Source organism: Nanorana parkeri, unplaced genomic scaffold, assembly GCF_000935625.1.
Source record: "Nanorana parkeri isolate BGI_ZX_2015 unplaced genomic scaffold, ASM93562v1 scaffold79, whole genome shotgun sequence".
Taxonomy (NCBI): Eukaryota; Metazoa; Chordata; class Amphibia; order Anura; family Dicroglossidae; genus Nanorana; species Nanorana parkeri.
The window spans coordinates 319679-333681 of record NW_017306347.1 but is presented as its reverse complement, the minus strand read 5'-3'; the positions used below and the strand labels follow the sequence as shown (position 1 = coordinate 333681).

Genomic DNA, 14003 nt, shown 5'->3' with positions numbered 1-14003 from the left:
CCGTGCTGGCGATCGCATTGCAGCCGGAAGGCGTAGCTAACGTGCCATTCGCTTCAATGGCCCGCCACTGCCCAGAAAAAAAGTGAGCCGGCCGCAATTCAAGGCAGTGCGTTCCGGCCAGAATTGGACCGGAACGCACTGCTTATGGTGTGAACTAACCCTCAAGGACTTATGCTCACAGACACTTGGGGCCATACAATGTAAACCTCAGGCACCCGGGAGCTACAGATGTAGAAATCAATGACTGTATGGAGGTATGCACCAACACTTGTGTAAACACACGCATAAAGACGTATTCCCCTGGAGGGAGACTGGGGTTGCATGTCCTTATGCATGTGGTAGTTGTGCAAGTACCAGCGTATAACTGGTTACAGCCATTGATTTATATGTATGGCTATATGCAGCACCGTGGCCCCTGGGTAGGTAAATATGCCCAACATTTTATACTGAATGCCAGGCATCCATGTGCATGGGCCCTAAGCGATGAGGCAAGGATCACAGCTCTCCAGTTTGTACTTTAAATAAGCTCCATGTACCTGCTCCGGATATCCGTCCATGCTCCTCTGCCCTTTCGTTTGGATTAAGCAGCGTCCAGACTGGGGCCCTCTCTGCGCAGCTGGGATCTGGATAGGCAGCGGGGACTGGTACTGCTGGATTGTCACTTTGTTCATCCCGCCGTCATAGTGCGGCTGCTCCCTGGATCTGTGCTGCAAGCTCTGCGATCCCATCAGGGTCTGGATATGGCTACCTGCCTGTGGGTAACACAAGTCGTAAGGCAAAGGTTTAGGAAAAAAAGCCATGATTACTTTGCAGGGCCTTAAAAAGTAACATATGTAAATAAAGGGATTCAGTAAGGCCTCATTCTCAGCAGCTTCCTGCGTTCGTTTTATTAAACGCAGAAGTTGATGTGGGAAGTATAGTGTGTGCTTTGCGGTTACATATAAATCAGCTACATGCCTTTAGGAGTGGCCTCCTGCTTCTAACGCACACAGTCTTTCAGCTCCTGAGTGTGTATAACAATATCAAATAGCACATCCAGTTATTGTATACATTCCTCCCAACTATAGTGCCCTGTTGTTTAAAGCGGAACTCCAGGGCCAAACATTTTTTGGGGGGCCGTTTGTAATTTATTAATATCTTACCACCAATGATGGGTGTCCTATCTGTGGCTGCATGCTTCATTAGTTAAAATGGTAATTGTATTGAACCCCTCCAGCCTTCTGTAAGCTTTGAATGTCCATGAATGGACAGGGAGGTTAGTTGGTTTGTTCTCCCCCTGTGATCTCCCTTCACAAGAGTATATCACCTGGTCTTCCCTCATGAGAGTAAGCCACGTGGTCTAACTCCACAAGAGTAAACCACACTGTCTCCTTCACGAGAATAAAGAATGTTGTGTCCCTCTACAAGCGTAAATCATGCAGTCTCCCTTCACAAGGGTAAACCACGTGGTCTCCCTTCATGAGAGTAAACCATGTGATCTTTCATAAGAGTACACCACACATTCTCCCTTTATGAGAGTAAACCACATTGTCTCCCTTCATGAGAGTAAACCACATTGTCTCCCTTCATGAGAGTAAACCACATTGTCTCCGTTCATGAGAGTAAACATCGTGTTCTCCCTTTATGAGGGTAAACTACACAGTCTCCCTTCACAAGAGTAAACCATGCGGTCTCCCGGCATGACAGTAAAACAACCGGTTTCCCTTCACAAGAGTAAACCATGTAATCTTCTTTCACGAGAGTAAACCACACGGTCTCCCTTCATGAGAGTAAACCACCTGGTCTTCCTTCACGAGAGTAAACCAGGTGATCTTCCTTCACAAGAGTAAACCACGTTGTCTCCCTTCATTAGGATAAACCTTGTTGTCTCCCTTTAGGAGAGTAAACAACGTATTCTCCTTGCATGAGACTAAACCACACAATCTCCCTTCACAAGAGTAAACCACATGATCTCAATTCACGAAAGTCAACTATGCAGTCACCCTTCACGAGAGTAAACAATGTGATCTCCCTTCACAAAGAGTAAACCACACGGTCTCCCTTCACAAGAGAAAACCACATTCTCTCCCTTCACAACAGCAAACCATGTGATCTTCCTTCGCTAGAGTAAACCACATGATCTCCCTTCACAAGGGTAAACCTTAAAACCAGTTGATCCCCCTTCACGAGATTGAACAACACGATCTTCCTTGTCCATTCCCAGAACGCCTTGTATTCTGTGGCAGCAAATACAAGATGTTTTGTGAATGGCCAAAGTGTCGAGCGAACAACCCGCTATCTTCTCTGTGCTAGACTCGGAAATGTACATTTCGGCCATGAAAGAGCTGCATAAAAATGATCCTTTTAATGATTTGACCATCATTAGTGGCAAGATATTAATACATTTCAAACTGCCAGAAAACATTTTTTTCCAGGAATTCTGCTTTACCACGGTCATGTACACTCAGGAGACAGGATGTGTCATCAGCACAAGGTGTTTGCAATATAAACAGATCAAAAGAATGGGATGTAAATTTCCAAAAAAATAACAAAAACATAATCGATCGTAAAAATCGGGACAATTTCAGTGAGAAACATTTCCAAAATCCCCCAGGCTGTCCTTGGACAACAGGAAGTAGACTTTCCTCAAATCTGCATTGAATAGAGGCGCATAGGTCTGGGGTGCTCGGCATCAGGTGTGTGCTGTGGCCCTTTATATACCTTCTTGGCGACAGTTTCAGGAGGAACGTCACGTCGGCCCAGCGGGTAAGGATTCCATTGGTTGAGAGACAAATCCTCTTGCCCGTTATCCAGAATGTTACTCTGCTGAGACGGAGTCTGTGCATTGTAAAAGGACGACAAAAAGGTTGTTATTAGTTACTCTCAAAGCAAATGCAGTAAAGTATATCGCAATCTTTCTTCACAAGGTCACCCAATGTTGATATATGAAATATAGAACAAAGAGAGCGCCAAGGCCGATGGCAAAGTCCAAGCAATAAAGTCAGATTATTGAATAAAAATGTCCATTAACAAGCCAACGGGCTTCCACACTTTGGTTGCCACCAGCAATTCCACCATTTCATATTAGGTTTCTATATAGTCTGAGTATTCCCACCCCTGGAAGCTGGTCGCCCCCGAAACGCGTTGGCTTTTTAATAGACTGTGGATTAATTATGAGAATGGCTGCAATAAGGACTGTAAGCTCTTCTGGCTATTGTCAATACATTGTACATGCAGTCCAAGATATGTTGGCAATATATAAAACAAGTAATAAACAATAAAGTAGCCTGTAAGAAGTAGTAATAAGTAAACTGAAGCCAAAGATTTTTTTTAATTTTTGGATAGAGTAAGGGAACCTGTCAGCTTTTTTTTTAACTATAGTGCCCTGTTGGTTAAAGCGGAACTCCAGGGCCAAACATTTTTTGGGGGGCCGTTTGTAATTTATTAATATCTTACCACCAATGATGGGTGTCCTATCTGTGGCTGCATGCTTCATTAGTTAAAATGGTAATTGTATTGAACCCCTCCAGCCTTCTGTAAGCTTTGAATGTCCATGAATGGACAGGGAGGTTAGTTGGTTTGTTCTCCCCCTGTGATCTCCCTTCACAAGAGTATATCACCTGGTCTTCCCTCATGAGAGTAAGCCACGTGGTCTAACTCCACAAGAGTAAACCACACTGTCTCCTTCACGAGAATAAAGAATGTTGTGTCCCTCTACAAGCGTAAATCATGCAGTCTCCCTTCACAAGGGTAAACCACGTGGTCTCCCTTCATGAGAGTAAACCATGTGATCTTTCATAAGAGTACACCACACATTCTCCCTTTATGAGAGTAAACCACATTGTCTCCCTTCATGAGAGTAAACCACATTGTCTCCCTTCATGAGAGTAAACCACATTGTCTCCGTTCATGAGAGTAAACATCGTGTTCTCCCTTTATGAGGGTAAACTACACAGTCTCCCTTCACAAGAGTAAACCATGCGGTCTCCCGGCATGACAGTAAAACAACCGGTTTCCCTTCACAAGAGTAAACCATGTAATCTTCTTTCACGAGAGTAAACCACACGGTCTCCCTTCATGAGAGTAAACCACCTGGTCTTCCTTCACGAGAGTAAACCAGGTGATCTTCCTTCACAAGAGTAAACCACGTTGTCTCCCTTCATTAGGATAAACCTTGTTGTCTCCCTTTAGGAGAGTAAACAACGTATTCTCCTTGCATGAGACTAAACCACACAATCTCCCTTCACAAGAGTAAACCACATGATCTCAATTCACGAAAGTCAACTATGCAGTCACCCTTCACGAGAGTAAACAATGTGATCTCCCTTCACAAAGAGTAAACCACACGGTCTCCCTTCACAAGAGAAAACCACATTCTCTCCCTTCACAACAGCAAACCATGTGATCTTCCTTCGCTAGAGTAAACCACATGATCTCCCTTCACAAGGGTAAACCATATTGTCTTCCTTCAGGAGATTAAAACCATGTGATCTCCCTTCACGAGAGTGAACAACACGATCTTCCTTGTCCATTCCCAGAACGCCTTGTATTCTGTGGCAGCAAATACAAGATGTTTTGTGAATGGCCAAAGTGTCGAGCGAACAACCCGCTATCTTCTCTGTGCTAGACTCGGAAATGTACATTTCGGCCATGAAAGAGCTGCATAAAAATGATCCTTTTAATGATTTGACCATCATTAGTGGCAAGATATTAATACATTTCAAACTGCCAGAAAACATTTTTTTCCAGGAATTCTGCTTTACCACGGTCATGTACACTCAGGAGACAGGATGTGTCATCAGCACAAGGTGTTTGCAATATAAACAGATCAAAAGAATGGGATGTAAATTTCCAAAAAAATAACAAAAACATAATCGATCGTAAAAATCGGGACAATTTCAGTGAGAAACATTTCCAAAATCCCCCAGGCTGTCCTTGGACAACAGGAAGTAGACTTTCCTCAAATCTGCATTGAATAGAGGCGCATAGGTCTGGGGTGCTCGGCATCAGGTGTGTGCTGTGGCCCTTTATATACCTTCTTGGCGACAGTTTCAGGAGGAACGTCACGTCGGCCCAGCGGGTAAGGATTCCATTGGTTGAGAGACAAATCCTCTTGCCCGTTATCCAGAATGTTACTCTGCTGAGACGGAGTCTGTGCATTGTAAAAGGACGACAAAAAGGTTGTTATTAGTTACTCTCAAAGCAAATGCAGTAAAGTATATCGCAATCTTTCTTCACAAGGTCACCCAATGTTGATATATGAAATATAGAACAAAGAGAGCGCCAAGGCCGATGGCAAAGTCCAAGCAATAAAGTCAGATTATTGAATAAAAATGTCCATTAACAAGCCAACGGGCTTCCACACTTTGGTTGCCACCAGCAATTCCACCATTTCATATTAGGTTTCTATATAGTCTGAGTATTCCCACCCCTGGAAGCTGGTCGCCCCCGAAACGCGTTGGCTTTTTAATAGACTGTGGATTAATTATGAGAATGGCTGCAATAAGGACTGTAAGCTCTTCTGGCTATTGTCAATACATTGTACATGCAGTCCAAGATATGTTGGCAATATATAAAACAAGTAATAAACAATAAAGTAGCCTGTAAGAAGTAGTAATAAGTAAACTGAAGCCAAAGATTTTTTTTAATTTTTGGATAGAGTAAGGGAACCTGTCAGCTTTTTTTTTGTCCCATTGGGGAGATTTCTCTTCACTTTCTGTCCTATAGCCATAACAGGAAGTGAGAGCAAATCTCTTCAAAGTGAGGGAAATCCCTGTTGGTCAGTTGGGTCACTAGAACTAGTGTCCCCTTTGAAAGACTTCCCATCTATTCCTGTTCCAGTGACAACCCAAAATTTGGGATTTTCTTTCACTTTCAGCGATAGAAGTCACTAGGGCGAATAGGGAGGGTGAATCTCTTAGGGCTAGTTCACACCACAGTGCGTTCTGGCCCGATTGGGGCCGGAACACACTGGATTGCATTGCGGCTGGCTCAGTTTGTTGCAGGGTGGGAGGTGGCATGGCATTGCATTGGACTCAATGGCACCGCAGCCACGCCCTCCGGCCGCAGTGCGACCGGCCACACGGAAACATGTGGCACATCAATGCCTGCGTTCCGGTCCGGTCAGAAAAAATAGTGCTTGCACTGGGCCACTGAAAAACATTGATGCTGCCCATGGCAACAAGGGAGAACACATGGGGAGATTAAACCACGTGATCTTCCTTGTCCAATCACAGGACGCCTTGTATTCTTAATATATAACTTGCATTAGGGAGGTGGCAGATTGAATCTGACTGATTGCTATGACAACACATTCTCTGCTATGACAACATGTGTTCTGCTATGACAACACATGCTCTGCACTCCACTATGTACGGACCCCCCCATCATGCCATACAACACAATGATCTGAGGATACTTGTGCGTATATCGTTCCCACTGCCAAACACTAAACACGAAAAAACATTCCGCGACTAAAAACGCCTCTCTGCGACCTGCGATACATATAACTTCACCCAGCATAGGCCTAAATTTAGACACTTGGAATCACATTATCATTATTTTCTAAGAATTATCTATTAAAATGAACCCCGTGTCACTCTGAATCATTCCCTAGCCTCGGTTGGATTATTCGCACCGTCACGCAGAGCTTTTGCCAACACGGGGATTTTTGCGCTGTAATTTTTTTTTCTTCTGTTCTTCATTCTGCTTATTAGGCCACACACCTGGGTTAAATATTTTGACAGAGAAAGAGAATAAAGACGAGGTGAACCCCGTGTCTAGCTGTGATGCAATCATGACAACGTTGTTCGCAGCGCTGCAGATTTCTTGGTAGCCCAGCTCAGGCTATAGTGGCAGTTAGACCGCATTCACACTAGTTCAGTGTTTGCTCACCAAGCGCACCAAAAACAGCATCCCAAATGCGCCAAGGAAGACGCCTGTGTAGTGCATGACAAATGTACAAAAAAGGGGCAGTAAAAAAGCGTGCAAAGCTAGAAAAAGGTTCATGAGGTTCTTTGCCGCATTTGCAGCCTACTGAAATGAATAGGCTGCCCCATGCGCTATGCGCACATCACATGACACGTCTATGCACATTTTTTTCCACAAGTGTGGCGGTAAAAGTGGCACCCAAGGTGAAAAGGACAAAGTAACATGAGCTGTGAACTGCTTCCATGATAGGTTGCAGGTCCTGGCCTTTTTGCACCCCCTTTCCTGCTGAAGCACCCAAAGTGGCCGTCTCTTCTACCTACATCTTGGCCCATCAAAAAACTTTGATTCCAGTGTTCTACTAGACCCACTTCCAGGACAAGGCCAAAGTGTGCCCTTTCCCTTCTCCCATGAGTTGTGAACTACTTTAACCATGATTGGTTGCAGGTCCTGACCCTATTGCACCCCCTTCCTGCCGAACTGCCCAAATCTGCTGTCTCTTCTGCCTACCCCTCGTCCCCATCAAAAATGTTGATTCCAGTGTTTTACTAGACCCACTTCCAGGACAAGGCCAAAGTGTGCCCTTTCCCTTCTCCCATGAGTTGTGAACTACTTTAACCATGATTGGTTGCAGGTCCTGACACTATTGCACCCCCTTCCTGCTGAAGTGCCGAAGCAGCCGTCTCTTCTGCCTACCCTTGGCCCAATCAAAATATGCTGATTCCAGCGCTTTACTAAACCCACTTCAAGGACAAGGCCAAATGCACCCCCCTTCCATGAGCTGTGAACTGTTTCACCATGATAGGTTGCAGGTCCGGACCTTATTGCACCCCCTTCCTGCCGAAGTGCCCAAAGCGGCCATCTCTTCTGCCTACCCCTTGGCCCAATCAAAAAAATTTTGATTCCAGTGTTTTACTAAATCCACTTCAAGGACAAGGTAAAATGCACCCCCCTTCCATGACCTGTAAACTATTTCATCATGATAGGTTGCAGGTCCAGACCTTATTGCACCCTCTTCCTGCTGAAGCACCCAAAGCGGCTGCCTCTTCTATCTACCCCTCGGCCCTTGCTTTGTTCTGCGTTTTGGTACACTTGAAGGATGATCCTTGCTCTGACTATAAGAGCAAAGCTGACTACTGTGATAAAAGAGGACCTGTGAGGTTAGATATAGTTGCTGCCATTATAATCTCAGCTTTTCTACCTAGAGAGTCATTCACCTGGTGCAGCCAGGGCCGGCCTTAGGCCTTTAGGTGCCCTGTGCGGCCGCACGGCTCGCACACCCCTAAGGCCGGCCCTGGGTGCAGCCACCATTAAAGTGTTCTGCATGTTTGTATCTAAATGGCACAGCCAGGGTCAGAGTGACAACACTGTACCTCTGAATAGACATAAGCAATGGCAGCTCCTGAAATTATATCCTCATTGGTTAAAGTGGACCTACTGTGAAAAATCCCCAAACTGCAAACAGAAGTGAAATGCTGGCACACAGGAGAGCCCACGTGTACCTAGTTATAGTTCAACATCCCAGGAGTCCTGAGAGCAGGAATGTTCAATATGCAATCTTAGCTTTGGGTCCTGAAGTCAGCGTTTATCCCAACCACCCTCCACAATGCAACATCGAGCTTTGCTGATCTATGACGAGGCGCACACTGCAGGAGATGGGTCAGACCTCTGATAGATTTGCATATTGAGCTCCCTGGGTGTTCAGGACTTCCAGGAAGCTGTAAAAGATGGCTAAAAGCACATGCAGCTACTGCTGTCAATATAGAAACATTTCTGAAAAACATCCAATCCTGGCATTTGATGGGTGGCAGGATTAAAATTACTCCCACAAAATGTAATTATCCCATGCCAGTCAAGACGGCTGAAGATGCCATCGCCGGACGAAGACCAGGCAAATATACTGGCACTGGTCTGGGTGCTTGCATACATTGCATCACTGGAGCTGAGGTAATTGTAATGGACTTTAGTTCAGCTTTAAATCCAGAGCTTCAGTACTGCTTTTCAGCCACTAGATGTCCTCAGTCTTCCAGGGAAAATGACAGCCAGGATCATTCATTTCACTTCCTCTGAGACCAGGCTGTCATGGACCCATCCCCAGCCTGTGACTGGACAGTGAAGGGGAAGAAGCAAAGTGATATACTCATATGTTTATTAGTGATGGGCTCGGGCGTATTCGCAAGCGCCTCATGCCAAGCCCGCCAGCAAGCCGTCAGCGCCAATCACAGGCACTGAGACATGTTCCCAGTCCGCAGGTACTTACACTGCTTGCATTTAGAAAATAAATCTGATGATGCATTATAGATTACAAAGCTGCATTAAAATGTATCGTTTATATCTTCCTGGAGTTTAGTTTAACAATTACATTCAGAACAGCTGCAGGTAAAAAGTGAAAACAACTGCTATCCAGCAAACACTGCAACTATGCTGACATTATGCTTACTCACATCACCTCAGTCAGAGTTCTCTGTCTCCTCTAGCCTAAATTCAGAAAGCACCACACAGGGTGACTGGAAGTATACTTCCTGATTCCTGTGTTGTATATCGTAACTGCCTATGTCTCTCATTTCTGTTTCACCAATCATATTTATACTTCTAAGGGCAGATTTGGTGACGGAGGACTTTTATATAGGTGTGTGGTTGTCAAACAAAAATGTATATGTGTTAGCTGTCATTAGCTGTCAAGTGTTTCTGGAAATCAGAAGCAGTTTAAAAAAGGTACAACCTACCTTTAAACACTAACACATCAAAATACACTGCTCCTCCAGAGGTTTCTAAGGGTTACTTTAGCTGTGGCAGATTGACCTCCCATCTGATGGTGCCTGCATAGCTCCAGGGCCAGCGCCCCTTGGCAGAGCCAGCGGCATGACACCATTGACCTCCCATCTGATGGTGCCTGCATAGCTCCAGGGCCAGCGCCCCTTGGCAGAGCCAGCAGCATGACACCATTGACCTCCCATCTGATGTTGCCTGCATAGCTCCAGGGCCAGTGCCCCTTGGCAGAGCCAGCGGCATGACATCATTGATCTTTTTCACTATCTGTAAAGGTGGCAATATGACCAGCACTGCAAGGAGCATTCTTCCAACTGGCCACCAATATAAGGGGCATTCTTTCATTCCTCTGACCCCTGATGAATTAATTTTGAATTATTTAAAGTGCTCCTCTGGGGAAAAATATTTAGAAAGGCTGGTATACTCTTACCGTTCCTTCATCGCCCCTTGCCTCCTTCTTCCTTTTGGCTCTTCACTCGTTTTTGCCTTTCCTAGTTTCTCTCATTATTTCTCAAGACTCACCTATTGACTGTTAGCAGACCAATGATGGCCTTGTAGCTCGCCTTTATAAGTCGGCCTATAAGCAGGCCCATACTCGCTACCTTCAATACTACTCCAACATTATAGGGTTCATTTAGAAATGTTCCACCAACCATATACAGTAGTTGGGCGTATGGCACTACCCCCCCCTACATGGTGCTGATGAGTAAAGGAATCTCCTATACTCATCAGCGTCATTTGGAGCATCAGTGCAATGGAAATGGCATCTGTCCAGTGTTCATTTTAATAAATAAACCCCTAAGTGTATCTTGGTTATTTGAGCGGATGACCTCCTAATGCTCATATTGAATTACAATGCACATTCTATGTGCCAATGAATCTTACTTGCACTTAAAAATGTTCAAGACACAATCAAAACCATTGAATAGAGAAAGACTGGAATGACCACTGATTGCTAGACGGTACGGAGCGGCACACGGTACAGATTAAATACAGAGTTTGCTGAGTAATTGCATCTGTAGGCATCTCTATGACTAAGCCTGTGATTGGGTGATTGGAGGGGGTGGACTTTGGGCAGGATACCAGTGATGAGGTACAGGTTTTAGTGACCTGTCCCCATGGCATCCGGCATGCGGCCAGCTTTTCTTCTGTTTGCATGGGCTCATATTGGAGCGAGGACGTGCTCCCAATGGCAATCATCTGACTCATTCCTTTCCTGAGCCGTGGAGGAATGGTGCTTCTTTTGTGTGTTCTCCTTGCATCTCTGGGCAGTTTATTTTGATGAGTTAGTATGGCTGTCAAATGCTGCCTTTTGCATATGAACCCATCGCTGCTTAAACTCCTGTGCCAAACACAAAATGCAACTAAAGGCTGCATTTGGCCTGCAATGCAAACACATCTCAACAGGACCTGCTGCATCCAATGATATGTGATGCGAGACAAACTGCACCGTTTAAGTAAATGGTATCACGCTGACCTGCATTTGACGTGCACTTCATGTCCTTCTCATTTCTAATTCTGACTGGAGCGCCCCTTTATGCCGAGGGCTTCCTGGCTGATTTTTCATCTCAAACACACAACTAAATTCTTGCGAGATCCATCAGTTTCCTTGTAACAGTTTTCATAAGAGCCGCAACACAAGAGATTAGCAGTCATACGACTGACTGATCTCCCACAACAGTGCAGAAAGTCTTAGCCATTAATCTCCTCTCCTCTCTTGCATAGACCTCAATGGGAAAGGAGATTAATCTCTCAACAACTGCTCGTTTATAAGAATGCCTGGAAATTATTGCTATTTTGTGTACACACCTATGACATTAATCTCATGAGGACGGATTCCTTAAAGTAGATGTAAACCTAATTGCTAAAATCTCATATAAGCTTTAACGTAATGTAATGTAAAGTCCCTTTTAATATTTTAAAATCTGCAGCTTTCACTAAAATAATCCATGGGGACCCTGCCATGGAGGTCCTTCTTCAGATACCTTCCGTTATAGGATGACAACACTCTGACCTTGTCTCCCAGTTGTGGTTCTGCATTGTCACCCAGTCACATGAGCCTCTGATTGAGACTACTAGCAATGAGCTGAACTGGCCTGGCAGCGGTTCCCTTGACCATTCTCAAACCTATCCAGAAATCCTGGTTGGGTGAACATCCAAGAAAACCGAACCCATCGATGCCTCACACAGAGCTGTTGGCTGGGCTGCACAGAGTCACTGGTTGCTAGGACACAGGTCTGCGCATCATAGCAACCAATGATGCTGTGGAGCCATCTGTGTCCTAGCAACCAATGACCCTGTGTGGTCTGAAGAGCATCACTGGTTGCTAGGACACAAACGGAGGTTTAGAGGGCAGATCAATTGGCCAAACCATTCATCGAACTGTGAACAGCTTTGGTTCGGCTCAAACTCATGGTCAACCCAAACAGTAACCACCCAAAAATCTCTTATAGGAGCTTAGAGGGTGTCTATAGGCTGTAGAAAATGGACAGAAGGGCATTCAAAACCCCAATGCTGACCGATTGATCTTGTAAAGTGATGCAACCTATTTGTGCCTATGGAGAAAGGAAGGAGAAGCTCTGAAGGCACTGCAGGGAGAGAAAAGGGCCTTATCTGGGTATATCCATATTGGTCAATTAACTAGTTTCCTGAGCAGACCTGGGCAAGGGGGCATTCAGAAAAGCCTACAGTCATGTCCCTAGACCTAACCATACACAGCATAATTGGGCAAAGAGTCGCTCATATCTGAAGGCATCTTAAAGGGTCAGGTTAGCCAAAACTGATATTTCAGCTTTTGGTAGATGTTAAAGAGCTAAACTGCCTGCCAGTTTGTTTTTGAGTAGATCTCCTGGTGAGGTCCTAAGTCTGAACACTGCTGTACCCAGGAGGAACTGGAACACACAAAACTCCCAGATAAACATGAACAAATTTAGCATTATGGCAGGGAGATCTCATTGATCTGCATAGCTCCAGGGCCAGCGCCCCTTGGCAGAGCCAGCGGCATGACACCATTGACCTCCCATCTGATGGTGCCTGCATAGCTCCAGGGCCAGCGCCCTGGAGCTATGTCTCAATCCTGTCTCAGACAGGGAGGCAGGACACATATCCGCCTTAAACGCATCAGTCCCTCGCCAGTTTTGGCCCGCAAAGGAGCGACACATGCAAGCAGGTGAGTGATTTCACTTGCTGCAATGTCCTTCAAAGTGTTCCTGCTATTGGCAATTAGACATGTAAGCTGCGGAAAAATTCAGTTTGGTTCGGATATTTCGTTATTTTGGGATTTGGATCTAAAATTCGATTTGGTTTTGGTTTCAAACGAAATCCGAATTTTTGTTAGTTTCGGATGAGTTCACAAATATTCGTTGTGAAAACCACAGAAAAACATATACATATATTAATACAAAAGCTGAATTTCCTAGACCTCCTGGGAGCCTCAGCTTTTGTAATATATGTTTATGGCTCCTAGACCCAAATGGCATTCGGGATCCAAATTTCTGAATTGCATATGGGAGCTACCGAATGCCATTCTGGTCTAGGAGTCTCAGCTTTAGTACTATATGTATATACTGTATATGGCTCCCTTGTTGCCGTAACGAAAATTCGTGTTCAGACCCATTCGGATGCCTTAAACCCAAAAACACATCTGGTAGAAAAGTCACATGTCCGATTCAGTTTCATTTTTTGAACGAAATTTAGACGGGATCTGAAATTCAGAAACGTAAATTCTGGATTCGGACGCATTCGGATGCATTGGGATTTGGAAATTTGGATGTGTCCGAATGTCCGAATTTCGGAAAATTCGTATGAATTTTGATTCGGAACGAAACGAATGGCACATGTCTATTGGCAATTGCCTGGCAGTGACATGATTGCCAATGTGAAATGACCCTTAAGAAGGAAAGTGCTGGCTGAACCCTCCATTGTTTACTGATGCCTAAAATATCATATGGGTGGACGGACCCTTTAAGCAACCAAGGAATTTTTTTTTTCATTCCCTCAGATCAAATCTTTCTTGAGCTGCACAGAACCCTGCTAAGCTAATCCAGGATAACTCAAACGAGAATTTTTTTCTCTTACAGGGCACAAGACGACAAGTGGGAAATGTATCGGAGTTCAAAGAAGAAGGGTAAAAATAATGAATACCGTACAGCCTTCCTGGTGAAAATCGCAGCGAAGTTTTACTGCGTTTCATCGGCCAAAACTTGCTCAAAGACGGAGCCACGTATAAAATAATATACTGATTAATTAGGACAGAACGCTATTCCTGTACAGATGGCGAAACACATCCTGCAAGCCGCGGCGATTTAGCAGTAAGCTGACGCTGTGAC

The 14003-nt window shown here is 44.8% G+C and overlaps 1 protein-coding gene across 2 annotated transcripts in view; it reads right to left on the bottom strand.

Moving 5' to 3' along the window:
* LRRC7 (leucine rich repeat containing 7) overlaps positions 1–14003 on the bottom strand; it is a 231621-nt gene that overhangs the window by 16300 nt on the left and 201318 nt on the right. For both annotated transcript variants that reach the window (XM_018576885.1, XM_018576887.1), the window contains 2 exons: positions 5015–5131; positions 537–752 (listed from right to left, as the gene is read on the bottom strand). In XM_018576885.1, coding sequence (XP_018432387.1) covers positions 537–752; positions 5015–5131 — 333 coding nt within the window. The remainder of the gene's footprint in view (positions 1–536; positions 753–5014; positions 5132–14003) is intronic.